Source organism: Heteronotia binoei, chromosome 15 (genome assembly GCF_032191835.1).
Source record: "Heteronotia binoei isolate CCM8104 ecotype False Entrance Well chromosome 15, APGP_CSIRO_Hbin_v1, whole genome shotgun sequence".
Classification (NCBI taxonomy): domain Eukaryota; kingdom Metazoa; phylum Chordata; class Lepidosauria; order Squamata; family Gekkonidae; genus Heteronotia; species Heteronotia binoei.
This window is the reverse complement of record NC_083237.1, coordinates 28,358,218-28,376,730: the sequence shown is the minus strand read 5'-3', so window position 1 is coordinate 28,376,730 and position 18,513 is coordinate 28,358,218. Positions and strand designations below refer to the sequence as shown.

The 18,513-nt window shown below is 45.3% G+C and overlaps 1 protein-coding gene across 1 annotated transcript; it reads left to right on the top strand.

The window, feature by feature from the left end:
* The first annotated feature begins 513 nt into the window (after positions 1–513).
* Positions 514–12,767, top strand: NUCB1 (nucleobindin 1). The gene is made up of 12 exons (XM_060256754.1): positions 514–650; positions 2,257–2,364; positions 2,727–2,859; positions 2,988–3,091; positions 4,685–4,870; positions 4,967–5,057; positions 6,599–6,657; positions 8,040–8,132; positions 8,617–8,706; positions 9,729–9,899; positions 10,748–10,862; positions 12,022–12,767. Exons 1-12 carry the CDS (start codon positions 543–545, stop codon positions 12,129–12,131), a joined length of 1,368 nt encoding a protein of 455 aa, XP_060112737.1. The 5' UTR covers positions 514–542; the 3' UTR covers positions 12,132–12,767.
* The last annotated feature ends 5,746 nt before the right edge of the window (positions 12,768–18,513 follow it).

Genomic DNA, 18,513 nt, shown 5'->3' with positions numbered 1-18,513 from the left:
GCAGTGGCTCAAGGTAGCTTGGTCTCCAGACCCCTCACCATCTTTGTTGCTCTCCTGTGGACATGTTCCAGCTTGTCTGTATTCTTAAATTGCGGTGCCCAAAACTGAACACAATACTCTAGGTGGGGGTCTAACCAGAGCAGAGTAAAGTGATACCGTCACTTTGTATGACTTGGACACTATTATTCTGTTGGTACAGCCCAAAATAGCATTTGCCTGTTTACTGCATTAGGGTGAGCTTCTAGCCCAGTCTCCTTCTTTCTATACAAAATTTGCTGTACAAAAAAGTTGCTTGAGCTCAACATGGTTACCTACCTGAATCCTTCCTTCTGTGCTAGTCTTAGAAAGAAATGTTCCTTTTATACATGGAAGCAGTAAAGATGTGATCTCTCACTGTTGATCTGTTGTACTGTTTCATCCTGCTGTATAAGCATAGTCTCATCATTAGCTGGGGACTGCCCCAAGTATAAGTCTGTTGCAGTAACAGTGGAACTCTTCCTCAGCTCTTACATTCTGATTGCAGGTGACTCAGACACGAGGCAATGCATCTATCATGGTTTGTAAGTGCTGCCCTTTTGGGACTGACAATCTGCGTGCCCATTGAACGGCCCAAGGAGAAGCAAGAGACAGAACCTCCCCCAGACCCAGCGGTAAGTGCTGGGCTCTCCTCTTTTGCAAAAAGCAGCTTTTAGATGCTCTTATGTATGCTGGGTGGTACCTGCAGCTTTAAAAGCAGCCTGATATTGGCTAGTGCAGCTTCGCTTGCCTCTGTTTTGCACTGATGGGTGATCCTACACTGCTGAAAGACTTGGTTGGACAGAAACAGAAATACAGGAAGAAAGGCAAAGTTTTGAACAACTGATGTACTTCTTAGCTGTTAAGAATGCCTCTTCATTTTGTATGTTCAAAGGGGGAAATGCATAACTAAGATGTTGTCTGCTTGGTAGCAGCAAGATCTAGGCCTGGTTCTGTTGTGGACTATTTTGGTTCCTATGTAACAGTTTTTTGCAGGGTCCTCTGATCCTATCCTCATACAAGTTATTCTGGAGCAGGGGTGGCCAAACTTGCTTAATGTAAGAGCCACATAAACATCAGATGTTTGAGAGCCGCAAGTCAGCAAGGAAGGAAGGCAAAATAGATGCGGAGAGGTAGAAAGAAAGCAACTTTAAATGTATTCTCCATGTTGCCAGCTGGCTTGGCTTGGATAAGTGATTTAAAGAGAAAAATACCTTCTCCAAGCTGGCAGACGGGGTGATGGAGACTTCAAGAGCCACACAGTATGTGTGAAAGAGACACATGTGGCTCCTGAGACACAGTTTGGCCACCACTTAAATTGACTAAATTGGAGACCTTCCAGGCACGTTTGGTAAAGTGGGGAAGTTCCTGACTAGACAGTGGGGTAAATGAACATACCTTACGAGGGGAGCCTGCCAAGCCAGATCTCTGTCCCAGTGTTCCACCCTGACTGGCAAAAACAGTGTTGGAGGCTGGCTGAGCAGCAGTGGAAGAAGCACAGCTCAAGAGAATCGTGTTTTACTGCCTCCCCCAAATATTATTCCAAAAAGGAAATAGAAAGTTGCCCTTGAGAGCTTGTGATGTTGCCAGGGGCTTCTGGGTGAACTTCCTTTCCTTGCTGGAGGGGCACTTAGAAGCAGAAGAGCCCTGACTCTTTTGTACTGTTTTTAGATCTGCTGGTGTTGTTGGACTAAAAAGACCATCCAGCAGTTATGATCCAGTCTTTTCAGTGTAGCTGCATGGTGAGGGAGGCTGAAGAGAAATGAACTGTGATGGAGAAGCCTGTAAAAACCTGTAGCCATTGGCTGGAAGCAGCTCTCAGGCTAAGAAAAGTCTTTCCGGGCACCTGGTACTTGAGAACTTTTCATCTAGATATACCAGAGATTCAATCTGGGACCTGCTGGTTGCACTGAGTGAGGGCCCCTCCGGTTAGCCTGACTTCTGGCTCCACAAGAGAGCCAGTTTGGTGTAGTGGTTAAGTGTGCGGACTCTTATCTGGGAGAACGGGGTTTGATTCCCCACTCCTCCACTTGCACCTGCTGGAATGGCCTTGGGTCAGCCATAGCTCTGGCAGAGGTTGTCCTTGAAAGGGAAGCTGATGTTAGAGTCTTCTCAGCCCCACCCACCTCACAGGGTGTCTGTTGTGGGGGAGGAAAGTAAAGGAGATTGTGAGCCGCTCTGAGACTCTTGAGTGGAGGGCGGAATATAAATCCAATGTCTTCTTCTTCGGTTTCCATGCAGGACACAGGCCTATTTTACCACCGCTACTTGCAGGAAGTCATCAATGTGTTGGAAACAGACGGGCACTTCCGAGAGAAGCTCCAAGCGGCAAACGCCGAGGACATCAAGGTGATCTGGGATTCTCAAATTGCTGTGTAGGATTTGGTGGTATAAGCAAGGATTTGGACAAATAGCAAAATGCAGCACTTCCTGCATGAGGATTTTTGCAGTAGAGGTGGATGCACTGGATCTTTTATATAGGTATTTTATTTGCCAGTGCTTATTACACTGTTTTATACTTCTCTGATTTAATTGTCATTTTATTATGTTGTTATCCACCCTGAGCTCATTTTCAGAAAAGGGTGGAATATAAATTGACTAAAATAAACAAACAAATATGTGGGGACTGGTTGACTTCAAGCAAAACTCCTAGGGAACACTGTGGATTTAGAATAATTGCTGTCTTTTGCTCTTTCTCTTCTGTCTTTCAGAGTGGGAAACTCAGCAAAGAGCTGGATTTTGTCAGCCACCATGTCCGCACCAAACTGGATGAATTGAAGCGCCAGGAAGTGTCCCGGCTTCGGATGCTCTTGAAGGCCAAGATGGATGCCACCATGGAACAAGGTGAGTTGAGAGGGGAGATTGAGATTGCTGTTGGTGTTACTCTTGATAAACTTGTCTTGTATAATCTGCTTAAATTACAGATGCAAAATTGTATCTCTAACTAGTTTTTCCATCTCTTTTGCTTTCAGATGTCCAGATCGATCACCGGACTTTATTGAAACAATTTGAGCATCTAGATCCTCAAAACCAACACACATTTGAAGCCCGAGACTTGGAGCTGCTCATTCAGACTGTATGTCTGTTTTGGTTGGGGTTTTTTGGCTGCAGAAAGATGGAATTGTGCTGAGCGCAGAATTCCAAATCTTGCAAGAGGATGTGCCAACTTGTCACCTGGCCTCTGTAGCTGTGCAGCTGGACTGGAAGCAATTAGCTGGGGATGTTTCTTGCACCCTGCAGGTGAACTTTATCAAGTTGGTGTTTAAAGAAGGCACAGCTACAAAGGCTGGTTGATCATTTGGCAACTTTAACAGGACAGTAACTTGGTTAATGTCCCTAATGTTCTATTTCTGCCCCTTTTATGTTCCTGGGGGTGCTGCCATGGAGGAAGAGATTCTCTAGAGTATTTCAGGATACTGCATGTTGTAAAGACCCAGTTCATTTGGAACAGCAGCCTCCTTGGGTACTGTTAGCTCAGTTCTCTGCAGAGTGACTCCATGCTAGATCCATTGATTTCTGTGGGCATAGGCTGGAGTATTTGTGCATAGAGCTGAACTGTGATTCTCATTCATATTTTCATCTGGGAGATAACAACGTCTCCCTGCATCATCCTTCATGTGTAGTTGCTAATCTAAAAAGCAGAACACGTCCTGATTGTCATTGTCAGGTTGTACTGTACTATGTGTGTTTGTTTCTTGATTTGCCTTGAGCAAGCACAGCCTGTTTTGAATCTAAATACACATCCAGAGTATTCTGATAGTAGGCTCAAAGGGTGGGGGTGGTGCTGCTAAGGTCAGCTGGGATGGTGCTAACCCAAGCAGACTCTGATGTGCCTTTACTTGGGGGGAAGTTGTTGCATCCCTTTTAAGCAAAGGAGAGGGAAGTTACCTTAATGCGGGGAGCCCTTGGAAGACACCTTCCAGCTTTGATTTCTGCCACTAACAGCTAACGTATGTTTAGTCTGCCTTCCCTCCAAGTAATTCAAGGTTGCACCCATGCTTCTCCCCATCTCTGTTTTATCCTCACAGCAGCTCTGTGAGTTTTAGTGATGAGGGTGGCTAGCTTAGACAACTTCTGAGAAAGATTAGAAAACTGAAGGTAGGGATATGTCTGTCAACAGTAGCTCAATAGAATCTCCAGGTTCATCAGATATTGGGGGGGGGGGATAGTGGGGAAAGCTGTTGCTTTCTAGCTCTGCTTTTTGGCTTCTGGGAGTCATTTGGATGCAGGACTTAGATGGTCTTTTGGTCTGGTCTTGCAGCCTTAGCTTATAGATAGGTATGTAAGAGTTGCACAGAAGGAGGGCTCTTGCTCAGAGCAGCTATTCTTGTCTCTGTGATGAAGAGAAGAAGAGGAGACTGGATTTATATAGGTATTTTATTTGCCAGTGCTTATTACACTGTTTTATACCTATATTTATATCTGGTTCTCCCAGATAAAAGCCTGGGTACTTAACCACAACACCAAACTGGCAGATGTACTTGGTGGAATGTTCCCACTTCTGTAAAGGCACAGGAGTGCACAAGAATGGGGCAAGTAGGACAGTGATCGGAGTTGAGTCTTCAGGATTTTCCATGGGAGGGGAATTGGGGACATGCAGCCTAGACCAGGAGATGTGGGAGCACCAAGACCCCTGATGACCCTGGGGGTCTTTCTCTCTACCTCCCAGGCTACTAAGCACCTGGAGAACTTTGATGCAGACCATCACAATGAGTTCAAGCGCTACGAGATGATGAAGGAGCACGAGCGCCGGGAGTATCTGAAGTCTCTGGATGAGGAGAAGCGTCGGGAGGAGGAGGCACGGTTCGAGGAGCTCAAGAAGAAGCACAAAGAGCACCCCAAAGTCAATGCCCCAGTAGGGAGAAACCTGTTTGTTTGGTTTTTACTTTTAGAAGGGGGAATGTGGCGAGTTCTTTGAATGCACCTTGACCACCTTACTTATCCCATGCAGGGAAGCCAAGATCAACTCAAGGAAGTCTGGCAGGAGACAGACGGCTTAGATCCCAATGAGTTCAACCCCAAGACCTTCTTCAACTTGCATGGTAATTGGTGGTGGTTGCTCCAGATCTTACTTTAACAGTGTCTAGGCCAGGGGTGTCGGACATGCAGCCCGGGGGCAGAATCAGCCCCCCCCCCTGAGGGCTCCTATCAGACCAATGAGCAAATCTGCTTCCTTCACCCTCTCTCTTGCTTCCATCAGTTGTCAGAAACTGTTAAATAAAATACTGTAAAGTGCCAATCTTTTAACTACGTTTTATTTAATTTTTTTTTTTTTAAAAAAAACCCTTTACTTGTGTTTGTCTGCTTCCTTTTTAAAGTTTATGTCTCTGCTACCTGGCATTACATTTTATGGCACACATGGCCCGGCCCTACAAGGTCTCATATCTGTCAGATCCGGCCCTCATAACAAATAAGTTCCACATAATTTAATTTAATTTATTTGATTTGATTTATATCCTGCCCTCCCTGCCAAGGCAGGCTCAGGGTGGCTCACAACAATAAAATCACAATAAACAATAAAATTTTGCTACATTAATACATCATAATTTAAAATTCAACAGTTAAAAACAATCTGGCGCTAATATCTAGAGTATTTCATGATACTGCATGTTTTAAGAATCCAGTTCCTTTGGAACAGCAGCCTCCTTGGGTACTGTTAGCTCAGTTCTCTACAGAGTGACTCCATGCTAGATCCATTGATTTCTGCGGGCTTAGGCTGGAGTATTTGTGCATAGAGTTAAACTGTGAATCTCATGCATATTTTCATCTGGGACAGACATCTCTGGTCTAGTGTATTTTAGCACACTTTTTTTCTCCAAGGTGCTTAGCCTTGCTCTCCCCTTCTTGTGTGTCATCTGCACAGCAGTCCTGTGAGGAAGGTGAGAGAGTGGCCAGTCCAAGGAAACCCGTGGCTGAGCTGGGATTTGAACACAGCTCTTGCCAATCTTCCTCCTACATCTAACCACTATGCCCCATTGGCTTCCCAGAGAGGAATTCTTCAAGGCTTAATGATAACTGCCTACCTGGTTGCCAGCAAGGAATTACCTCTGGGAGATCAGGGATGTTATGCAAAAATCAATTTCTTCTTAAATTTTTGATTGAGCCCACAGATGGGTGACTTAAATGCGTGCACTGGGGCAGGGGTTGACTCCTTTTGCCATCAAGTCACAGCTGACTTGCAGCGACCCCTAGCGGGGTTTTCAAGGTAAGAGTGGTTCAGAGGTGGGTTGCCATTGCCTGGCTCTACATCACAACTCTGAATCCTGTTCTGAGACTGAGGAATTGGAAGATGGACCTGCATCTCCATCTACTGGTCAGAGAATGAAATTTTGTTTGTGACTGGCTACAAGCATTTCTTTCCTCAATATCACATGTTTAACATTGGCCATGAAAAGACTTTTCCTGTAGAGTTCATCCTTTAACATGGTTTCATTCTTAAAACAATCAGAGTACGGAGGCCAATGTCATCCCCTTGTTGCAAAATTAGGAAACAGGCATAGAGAACCAGCGGCTTATCTACAGTTGCCAGGGTATTGTTCCTGTAACTCAATTCCCTTTCTTTTATTTCCCCTTCTGCTTCCAGACACCAACAGTGATGGGGTCTTAGATGAGCAGGAATTAGAGGCGCTTTTCACAAAGGAGGTGAGTTCTTGGCCAAGTTTCCGTTCACATGTTTGAGCGCTCTTCTATATAAAACACTACAGGAGAAAATTAGCTCAGCAAGAAGGAGGCCAGTGCCATGACCAACAGAGCCTTCTCAGTCATGGCACCAAAGCTCTGGAACTTTCTCCCCAGGGAGATTCATCTCTTGCCATCTTCTGAGAACAGGTGAAGACCTTTTTGTTCAACGTCCCCTCAGTGATTCCTCCTTCCTGACCAATGTTTTAAGTGCCGTTTTATGTCTTCATATGTGTTTTAACTGCTTTTAACGTGTTTTAATGATGTGTGTTGGGAGAATGATTTTAATCATTTTAAAGTGTGCTCTCATTATGTGTGTTTAATATTGTTACCCACCTTGATGGCCTTTGTGAGGGTAGAAGTGGGATATAAACTTTTAAAATAAGTATAACTCTTCTCCTCAGTGGGCTAACTTCTAGCGTGGAGGGAATGTTTTGCGTTGAGGAGACTTTAGGTGTATGAGATGAGAGAAAGATGATCAGGCTGGGGCTGATGCTTGTGGTCAAGCCCAGATCCACTTGCATCCAAGACATTTGTGTTCCAGTCCTCTCTTCTCAGCCAGAGCACAATAGGGGAAAAAACACCCTGCACTCTGACGTAGTGCGATTTGAAACACAGGCCCTTGGTGCTACAGGGCTTGCTTGGCTGTATTCGGACATGATGTTAAGCAGGAATGTGCACAAATCCAGCTTCTTCTCAGACTCATACACTCTTCTTGAGCAGAGGCAGATGCAGGAACCTTGATTTCAAACCAACTCTAGCCACCAGCAACATACAAAATGCAAGCATGTGGGTTAACCGGTGATGGTTTTGCTTCTGCAAGTCAGGATTATTCTGGTAGCTAGTAGTTCTAAACCAGGGTATCTCTGCCCCCCACCCCCACCAGTTGTGCTCTGGATGAGAAGGGAAGAGTGGAGCCCAAATGTCTTGGATGCAAGTGGATCCTGCACTTTTTTAGACTTGACCACAAGCAATAGCCCCACCCTGATAATCTTTCATAGAATCAGAATCGAGTTGGAAGGGACCTCTGGGGTCATCTAGTCCAACCCCCTGCACAGTGCAGGAAATTCACAAATATCTCCTCCCCCCCCCCACATCCTGAGTGACCCATGCCCAGAAGATGGAAAAAACCTCCAGGATCCCTTGCCAGAGTGGCCTGGAGAAAAATTTCCTCAGGTCATGAAGCACCATTTGCTTTAAAGGAGCAACTTTCCTCAAGCCAAGAGTGAGCATTTGCTTCCCGAAAGCACCACATTTGCCCTCTGCCCTTGCTTGCTATAGATTGGAGAAAAGAAATGACTGTATATCTTGGGATCTGACCCCCTGTCTTCCTCCCTGCCTTGTAGCTGGAGAAAGTATATGATCCCCGTAACGAGGAAGACGACATGCTAGAAATGGAAGAAGAGCGGCTGCGCATGCGTGAACATGTCATGAAAAATGTAAGCAAAGGGGACTGTTGGGGGGAAGGATGGACAGGACAGTTTCTCTTTGGGTGGGCAGGTTAGGACGGGTAGATACAGGTGGGGCTTTCTGTTTTGTTTTTGAGTAGAGGTGATAGAAACAGGCCTGAAATCTGGTGCTTTGTACAAGGCTCTGGTCTTGCCTTTGCTTGAATTTGCTGGAGGAGCCTTCAGGGTCTCTCTCTGCCTTGTCCCTAATGTACTTCAAAAGACTGCTGGTGAAAGTTGGATAACTGTAATTCCCATTTTGGTCCCAAAGTCTAAAACTCTGAAAAACTTTTTAGGAAAGATGTCTGAAAGAAGGGACAGTTTGATTCAAGTCTGGTAGCACCCTAGAGTGTGACAAGAGTTTCCAGAGTCAAAGTTTCTTTCATCAGATACAAGTAGGAATGGAAGTCAGCTGCTGGAAACTGAAAGGAACCTTTTGAAGGTGGTGACATTGCACGACTTTTCTTTCTTGCAGGTGGATCTAAACAGGGACAGGCTAGTGAACCTGGATGAGTTTCTAAAATCGACACAGAAGAAGGAATTTAATGAAGCTGATGGATGGAAGGTGTGTGAGGGTTTCAAAGCCATGATTCAAGGGCAGAAGAAGCGCATAGCTAGTAGCAGCTGGTTCCCTTCTGGAGTCCTGCAGCAAGCTCATGATTTAGCTGCAGGGATAAACTTAGCTAATGACTGCTCATAGCCGATGCTTCCTTTAAGCTGTGGAGTCTTGTGAGCAAATATTCTACTTTGTGAGCTATTGGCACTAAAGTTGTGAGCTACTCTACTGCATAAATTAGTTTGCTGTGGGGGCATTTTTCCTGAACTAAGACAGTGTGAGCCAGAAGCTAAAAAATTGTGAGCTAGCTCACACTAACTCAGCTTAGAGGGAACACTGCTCAGGGTGTGCTTTCTCTGTCACTTCAGTGAGTCATTAGAGAAGAGAGCGTCTTACTTGGAGAGACAAAGTTGAGTGTGTATGCATTGCACAGTTTGTGGTCAAGCTAAGTCTGTTGGGTTGACTTAGTTATACATGACTGGGAATTAAGGCATGTGTTTTCTGCCTCAGGGCAATTTTTTTTACCCTGGTCTAGACCTCCACTACAGTATGAGAGTTCTTGTGTTTGGATCTGTGATTCAGCCTAGTTCAAGGATAAATCACAGCATCCTAAATAAATGGTGGGTTAATGTTAATATGAGGCTTCAGGACTTGAACCTTATGAAAACATTCTGGAGTTTCTAATGCCTAAACTATTGGTGCCTTCCCAGTGCTTGTGGGGTGCCTTTAAATCTAGAAATAAAATCTTGGAAGAAAATTAGCTAAACTAGTAGAAATCCACTTTCCAAGAGAAGATGAGTGAAATCTTAGCAGTTAATATTTCTGTTTAGCTGTTGTATTTCCATTTTAAGCATTTAGTTAGAAATATGTGATATGAATTTGGCAATTAGCAACTGGGATGAAATGCCAGAGGAAAGATTGATGAACATGCACACAGAAGAAGCATAAGGGCAGGTAAACTTTTTGGGATAACCGGTCTCATGGTCCACTGACCCAGCTCCATTTCTGTCTCCTCCTCCTCCCCCATCCAGACAGTGGAAGAAACGCAGGTCTATTCCGAGGCGGAGCTTCAGCGCTTTGAGGTGGAGTTAGCAGCCCAGGAGGCGGAGCTTGGCCGGCGTGCAGAACAGCTCCGCCGGCAGCATGAAGAACTTCAGCAGCGGCAGGTGCAGCTGGATGCTCAAAAGAAGGAGTATCAACAGGTAGGGAGCATCGGACAGGACACTCTCTTCTAGTTGCGTGTGTAGGAAAGAAAGCATTTGGTGTACTTTGACTCATAGACTCCTGCTTCTCCTGAGAAATGTGGTGGCAACGGAGTCTCATGGATCGGTGAAGCCCGTAAACAAGTTCCCTGATGATCTTTTTATAGGTAGTTACTTCTGGATATTAATGTATCCTAACATGTGGAATCTCTGGCAGCATCTTGCTTTCTGACTCTTACAGATATGTGTGCTGCTTACTAGGCACAAAAAACAACCAACAATTGTTAATGGCTAGGCACATGAACCCTGACTAGGACAGCCCAGGCTAGCCTGATCTCGGAAGCTAAGCAGGATCAGCCCTGGCTAGTATTTGAATGGGAGACCTCCAAGGAAGACCAAGGTTGTGACGCAGAGGCAGGCAGTGGCAAACAACTTCTGAACATCTCTTGCCTTGAAAACCTTAGAGGGTTGCCATAAGTCAGTTGTGCCTTGACAGCACTTTCCACCACCAGACACATGAAGCTGCCTTACATAAAGTCAGACCATTGGCCCATCTAACTCAGTATTGCCTTTTCTGATTGGCAGCTGTTGAGTGGTATGCAAACAAACCCAAAATCAAACAGTAGTATTTTCCTGCAGCTCCCTTAAGCAGAGATGCCAGGGATAGAAAGTTGTGCCTTGCGGATGTTCTACTGTCATCCCACAGCCTCTCAAGGAGTTCCTGGTGCAAAATTCTGAGATGCTGCTGCATCAGGTGGATGGGAAAGTATGCGAGGGAAAGATGGCCAGTTGGCGTTCCTACCTATTGTACGGGAGTGAGAACCTGTTAAACTTTATATTTTTTGCAGGCTGTGCTCCAGATGGAACAGAGGAAATCTCAGCCACAGGCCGAACAAGGACACCTGGCTGGACCGGGGGGTGAGCTGAAGTTTCAGGCGCAGCCTCCCCATGCGGCCCCAGCAGGTAAGAGCCAGAAACTCCCTGGATTCTCTGGATGGAGTTTAGTCTCCTTAGATGGGAAAGGAGTTGGCTTGCTTGACTATTCCTGGGAGAGTTTAGCATTTGTTGATGCAGTCAGTTCAGGTTGTTGACATCTTAAAAAGCACTGCAGGGACTCTGGTCATAGTTGCCAAAGTACGAAGATGGATTTTCAGGAGCCAGGAGTGCCCAACCTTTTTGAGCCTATGGGCACCTTTGGAATTCTGACACATCGTGGTGGGCGCAGCAAGAAAATGGCTGCTGCTGGAGGTGGAGCCGGCCACAAAATGATAGCTGTAGCTTAACTTTGGTGACACAGTGCAAATCCTTGTGTTGTGGTGGGAGTTGCTGCCAAAGCAACATTTTAAAATATCACAGCTGGTCAAAAGCCTTGCTGGGCAAAAGCCCTACCTGGCCCCACCCACTTCCTAAAAACACTTGGCGAGCACCAGAAAACGTGTGGAGGGTGCCATGGCACTGATGGGCACCACACTGGAGACCAGGCCTGTAGCTTCAGGGGGGCCTGTGAGGGCACTGTGCCCTGACTTCCAGGAGCCAGACTGCTTTTTCCCTTTTTTTGCCATGGCTGAGCCACCAAAGTGTCATCAACAGTAGCTGGAGCTGGGAGAGCTGAGCAGGGTGCAGTGCACTGCAGGAGCAAAAGCAGCAGGTGGAGAGGAGGTGGGTGGAGGAGAGGGAAGCGGAGGAAGCCACGTGGAATGGGCTGGGGAGGGGGGGACAGATGGAGCTGTTGGTTTCAAAGTGCCAGAGTGGGGGAGAGGGAGGTGGAAGGAAACCCCCCTGCTTGCATGCAAGGTGCAGTCCCTTCTTGAGACTCCGAAGTTTTATGGTTGGCTGCCTCAACTTGGCCATTTTCAGAGCCTTCAGCTTTTGCCCCTATGCCAGAAAGCTTCTAAGAAGCAGTAAGCCCCGCAGTGGTTGGGAAAGGGTGCCCCCTGGCTTTTAAAAAAGCCTCCCGACTTTTAAAATCCTGGTTACAGCCCTGTTGGAGACTCCTGTTCTTTGGCAATTTAAATGCCCTGCTGAGGGGCTGACTAAAGATTCTGAAACTGATTAAGTGAATGTGAGTACTAGAACCATTGCAAAGCAGCAGCCACAAACTCCTTTTGTCTTCACTTTGCAGACCAGGCAGTCCCACCTGGTTCCCACCCTGGAGCTCCGGACCCTGCTGCTCCACAGAACCAAGCAGAACCTCCTCAGATCCAGCAGCAACCCGAAGTTAAGATCCAATAGAACACTGAGACCTGGAAGGGAGGAAAGTTTCGCTATTCACAGAGTGCAAGTTTGGAAAATAATAAAAAATGTGCCCCTCCCCCCCACCACACACACCCATACCTGCAGTCTGAAGTGGGGCAGCCCATTTTGGCACCTCAGAATTCTGTCGCCTCGTTTTTCTGTAATACTTAGCTGCGACCTAAGGAAGGGCAGAAGTCGAGAATGATGGGAGGAGGTTATTCAAAAATTCCACACCCCTTTTGCTCATCAGAGCTCTTTGTCCCTCTTACCTGAGCAGAATAAACCTCTGAGGAACCTCAAAAGGGGGCTCTAATGAGGGAGGTGGAGGTGCCATATTGGAGGGAATGAGTGGGGTAATGAAGTAAGAAACCAAACACCATGCCCTGAACATTGACCTCAGGTTCTGGACGCTTCTGAGGAAATACATTCTGAGGGAATGGTGGGGTAGGAGGCATGATGTTACTATTCAGTGTTCTGCCCCCTTCCTCCTCACCTGACTTCAGCTGCTATATAATGGATTTACAGTATTGCACCTTTTTAAAAAGCAGATGTGCTGAAAAGCTGAAATTTGGCTGTGTTTTCTGAAATTACTTGAGTCTTTTTATTTAATAAAGATGTCGTGACATGCCCCCACACACGTGTGCACTTGGTATCCTTTTCTGTGTGGTTTCCCATTAGTTTCCCTTCTTTCCATGGTGGTGGCTGTTTTTGAAGGTTTGTTGCTATCTCCTTTTTAAAATTTTCCCTTTAACGTTTTGTTGTCTCCAGCGAGAAATGACAATGTCTTGGTAAGTAGCCTGGGGCCAGGGATATTCTGTGAGTCTAGATTTTTCGTGTTATAGCCATCCATTCTTGCCTCATTGAGACCTTCCTTCCATCTTTCTTTCTTCAGTGGGAGGGGGAGGTTTACAGCTACCCCTGTGGTTGTAAACAATATAAGAAAACCACTGGAAACAATGTAACCTCTACATAAACCATGTGTGAATATATTTAGTGCAAAACTGAAAAGAACAAGAAGTACAGAACACTGAGTATGCAATATATAAAACGTCCCCACAAAGTCTTCCCACAGCCTGATAAATGACTTCTTCAAGTTAAGTACAGAGGTGGGTGAAAACTTTTCAACTCAGCGTTCAGCTCCAAATGGTGCGGAGAAAGTAAGGAACCGCTTACTGCAGGACTCCTCGTGATTTCGATAGTAAACACTTCATCAGCCTCCTTCTCCTGACTTTGTGCGGAGCCTTAACTTGATTTCTTTAACATGGATTAACTCATTCTCTCTTAAGCTGCTGCTGAAGTGTTTCCATTGATGGGGCCCTCCCTGCAGTGGAATTGAACAAGGACAGGAGTCCCTGCTTTGAGTTGCTTAGCCTGATGGGCGCTCCACCCACATTCCTATAAGGATGCTGGCTTATAGTGTGGCTGCTGGAGTAGGTTAACTCCTCCTTTGGGGTGTGCATGTTTGTGTGTGCATGATATTGATGTGTGTAAGAGGAACAGCTGGGAAAGAGCCAAAGTATGTGAATATTGCTGCAATAATATGAGAAATGCATTGAGTAACTAGCATATGTAAATGGACCAATAAGAGCCACAAATATTTTTCTGACTGCATGCTGTGTAGCAAGGTGTAGCCCTCTCCTCCCCCAGTTTCTCTGCATGGGAAAGGCTCATAGACTTTGAGCCGGGTGAGACCAGTCTTTTGCTTCCTGTTGGCCTTTGGAGATATCCCACCGGTGGCTGTAGTCAGGTGTCATGACCAACAGCTTCATCTGTTGGGTATGAATGTATCTTCTGGCAGTTTGGGAACACTTTTCCTCCTCAAGTGTGCAGTGCACAAATAAAGTCTTTCTGTGTTTGAGAAACCTGAAGGTGCCTAGGCAGAACTGGCTTTTGTTCTCCACCACCTGGGATTATATACCTCTGCTTAATCTCAGTTCAGAATCCTGATTTGCGGAGGAGGTTAGAGACAAAGGGCAACAAACTCCCAAATTTGCCCAAGTGCCTGCATGTAGAACTGCATTTGGATTCTAGGTTTCCTAAATAAAGATATAAGAGCAAAGAAATACAACATGGCACACAGCTGTGCTTGTGCCTCTTGTGAACAAACTTGTTTGCAGTAATATTTGAATACAGTCAAACCCTGACATAAAGTTTAAAATGGATCCATTCAGTTTCCAAAATTTGTTGTACTTAAAGAACTTGGGGCAGTGGAAGAGTAATAGCTGCTGAGGCAAGCCAAAATATGTTCTCTACTCAGGGGTCGTTTTGTAGAAAAATAGGTGGTGAAGCTCATCCAGGGATTGTTATGCTGCTGCACCTACTATTCAATAGACAAGGTGGGGAGGAGGAGGGGGAACCCTCAGAAAGGTTCAGGAGCTGTGCTCTGAGCTCCTTCTGAATCTGAGGCCTGCCTACTATGTATGTATGCTAATAAAAATATGTACCTTTTTGGATATCTAAAATATGTAGTAGTTTCTGATCGGATTGAGTGTAGGAAGAAGGTACAGTTCAGGAGGGAAGAAATAGCAGTGTTTGGATCCAAAAGACCAGACTTTCCCCTCCCTTGCCCGCTGCCTAATGGCAAAATGCAAACCCACTGCCGGAAAGCATTTTTCTCAATGAGTGATAGAAAATACCTTTCCTTCCCTGCTGCATAATTAAAGTACAAACCTTTGGAATGTTTCCAAGCAGGAAACCAGTCACATTTTGTAGTATAATCCCTGCAAAGCTAGCTAGCTGCTTTGGCAGACATCTAAATGTTTCAGGTAACCAGAGTTTCAGATAGACAGATATGCTGTTATCAAGTTCTGTTTAGGTAAGGTTTCATGGTGGGGGGTGGGGGAACAACACTGGAACCAGGTTTACGTGTCAGTAATTCTGGAGGATGAGGATTGGGAAAGGAGATTTTGTTGGCAATTGGTGTAATAACTTGTTTCCTAGGCAATGATTGCATGTCACATTAAATGCTGAAAGCAGCTGCTGTGCTTTTAATTCTTTTCTGCAGCTCTATAATACTAACCTAGGGCAATTGTATTGGGTTAAGTGTAAAAAAATCCCAGGTGCCCTGGAAGCACAAAACCTTCACACAGTATTCTGGATCCTCTACATTTCCTAGTTAAGAGGAAAATGCTGTTCAAACAAATTAGAAAAATGATCTGACTCCAGTCTGATTAGAAAATTAGAAAAATAATCTGACTAGAGGAATAAATTTTACTTACAAAAAATAGAAGCATATTTTGCATGACATATTTCATGTAGGTATAGCTCACTTATTAGGAACAGATTAATTTTTAAAAGGCTAACTTGCTATAGCCTGTGTAAGAGAGAAAAGAGAGGTCCTATATAAAATGAAACAGAAGACAATCGATGGTCAAAGAGGCTCAACATCTAATCGATGAGAGGTTGAAACCAACTGCCAAGTGTACCTGAGTGAGAGACTTCTCTTAACCCTTTTCCTCCCAGATCCTCTTGCATTCAGTTACAATATCCAAAAAATTTACCTCAGTCAAGGCACTGCAGGTTTGCTAGTTTCCACCACATATCATTGGCTGCTGTCTTGGACAGTGAAAGGGGAATGTAAACATACAGGTGTTTTCAGTAACATCCATGCTTTTAGTGTTGTGTTTTGACCTTCATTTACACACAGCAGGTCTAAGGCCTATCATGTCTGGCCAACACCCAATGTAAAGGGACAATGCCTGAGAACAGGCTGTGAAGCTTTTGAAGTACATGAGATTACTTGACAAGACACAAAGTCAAAAGTTTCCCTGGGGGTAAGAGGTTTGGGAACTAGTTTCAGTTTCTGTCTCTACAGCGCCAGCTTGTTTTTGGTCTCCAGAGCTATACTCCCATTCGCCTATGACTGTGTTCTGGGCCTAGCAGCACATTCCCACTTGGGTCATTGTTTACTTAATTAAGGCTTTAATTTTAACTCCTGTCACGTTTTATCTTCTCCCCCCCACACTCTGGCTGTTAGCACAAATGCTCAAGGTTCTCCATAAATGGGTGTTGGCTTAATTGTGCCTGTCATTACTTTTTGAGAACTTGTGAGTCAGTTGTTTTAAGTATGTGAGACCACATTCCTGACGCATGAGAAACTGGCAGCACGAAAGGTACGTTGTGTTTTTTCATTCATTGTCACAAGGTTATTTGTGTGCAGCTGATGAGACTCTGATGATGTTAATCAAGTCACCTCTGTGCTCTCCTTCCTGCCTTTTGGATAAAACTGAAGTTAGGCTCACACTGCAGGCTTGAAGTCTGATGTTTGTCTTCCATGAGATAAGATTAGAAGGGAGAGAAAGAGGAGCTGCCCAAACCTGGAGATTTCCTTTCACCTTGCCTTTGTTAGGCCAGTGATCACTGTTGGGTGTGTTGAATTTATTCATGGTGATTGTCATTTTGTTTTAATAATAATAAATAAATAAACTTTTTATTTCTACCCCGCCCTCCCCGCCTAGGCAGGCTCAGGGTGGCTAACAAGACATGGTAAAACCATGATACAATAAAACAATATATAATAAAATTAATAATTTAAACAGTAAAACCAATAAAACAACATGACATTGTAATACAATCAAATTATGTGTAAGATGGCTCGGCGTTATTGATCTTATCAGGAGTTCCGTCTTAAAAAGCTAGCTGGAAGAGGGCAGTTTTGCAGGCCCTACAGAACTGGTTAAGATCCTGTAGGGCCCGCACCTCTTCCGGCAGTTGATTCCACCATTGGGGGGCCTTTGTAGAGAATGCCTGTCCTCTAGTAGTTTTTAATTTGGTTTCTTTTGGTTTTTCTTTATGATACTTAGAATGGTATAACAGGGTCCCCACATTCTCTCCCTGCCATGCTATTTTATTCTCAATACAAAGCTGTGATACAAACTCAAAGGCACAACAGTAACTTCTCTAAAGTCATTCTGGCAGTTTAATTTGAACTTTTGTCTGACTCTCTTCACTACTTTACCACTGCTTCCCAGCTTTTAAGCAGATTTCATTCTCCTTCACCGAGGCTACTTCCTTGAACATTTTAGGTGCAATTCAGCAAAAATGCTTCTAAGTACTTTACAGCTGGCAGAGCAAAGTTACTGAGCCAAGGTATTTCAGGCTCAACAGCCAGGAATACATTAACTGGCGCCAGGCAACTTGGTGTCTTTCAGCCTCAGCACCCCCCACCTCCACCTCATAATGTGAAGACATGGGGCAGCAGAGATTTAATGGAGTCCTTCTCAGGAAGACGAGTTGGGACTACAAATAAGCTGCACCCATAGTTATAATAGGGAGTGTCTCTGTTTCCTCTCAGAAAAGGATAATTGAGGCTTCAGCCTGAATGCTACCCATGGGAAAATGTGAGAGAAGTCAGGTTGCTTACCTGTAACTGTAGATCTTCGAGTGGTCATCTGTGCATTCACACCCATGGGATAGAGTGCCTGCGCCGATCCCCAAATCGGTATCTGAAAGGCCTGGGATTTTTCCGCGCTTGGCACCAATGGGCATGCGCAGGCGTCCCAGTACGCATGCTCACCGGCACCAGCACGGAGATCCCGCCAGTTCCTTCCTGACCGCTGGAAGCCCCTACTGGAGGGAGACCATCAGCAGTGGGGAAGGAGGTTGGGTAGTGTGAATGCACAGATGACCACTTGAAGATCTACAGTTACAGGTAAGCAACCTGTCTATCTTCTTTGTGGTCTCTGTGCTTCACACCCATGGGAGACTAGCAAGCAAAGCATACCTGGAGGCGGGAAGACGGTCAACCGGAAGAGACAGCTTGCAGCACCGCAGTTCCCAACCAAGTCCTCTGCTGAGCATGCACGTCCAGCGCATAGTGCTTCATGAAGGCATGCGGAGAAGACCAGGTGGCAGCCTTGCAGATATCAGAAAGGGACACGCCTCTCAGGAACGCCACCGACGTGGCCATCGCTCTTGTGGAGTGTCCACAAACAGGCCCAGGTAGCGGCTTCTTCGACAACAAAAAAGAGTTTAATCGTCTCAGTGAGCCATTTTGAGAGCCTTTGAGATGAAATCCTGGAACCTATCTTGGGAGCAGCATACGAAACAAAAAGCTGCTTGTCCTTATGAAAAAACCTTTGAATGTTTCAAATAAAACAGTAAAGCACGCTTAACGTCCAGAGCATGCAACCTACGTTCCTCGTCCGAGAAAGGGCTAGGGTAAAAAGTAGGCAACCAAACTTCTAAATTGAGGTGGAACTGAGAGACCACCTTCGGAAGAAAACTAATGTCCAGAGCCAGGGAAATCCCAGCCTCTCTAAAAACAAGATAAGGGTAATCACACCGCATCGCCGTGAGCTCCCCAACACGACGTGCTGATGTGATGGCAACCAAAAATGCAGTCTTCCATGACAAGAGCTGCAAAGAGCACGTGGCCATC

Excerpts from the sequence above, each read along its gene's own strand:
- NUCB1 (XM_060256754.1), top strand. The coding sequence starts at position 543 with ATGCATCTATCATGGTTTGTAAGTGCTGCCCTTTTGGGACTGACAATC. Across the intron at positions 2,860-2,987 it reads GGATGCCACCATGGAACAAG|ATGTCCAGATCGATCACCGG; the intron begins GTGAGTTGAGAG and ends TTTTGCTTTCAG. Across the intron at positions 5,058-6,598 it reads GACCTTCTTCAACTTGCATG|ACACCAACAGTGATGGGGTC; the intron begins GTAATTGGTGGT and ends TTCTGCTTCCAG.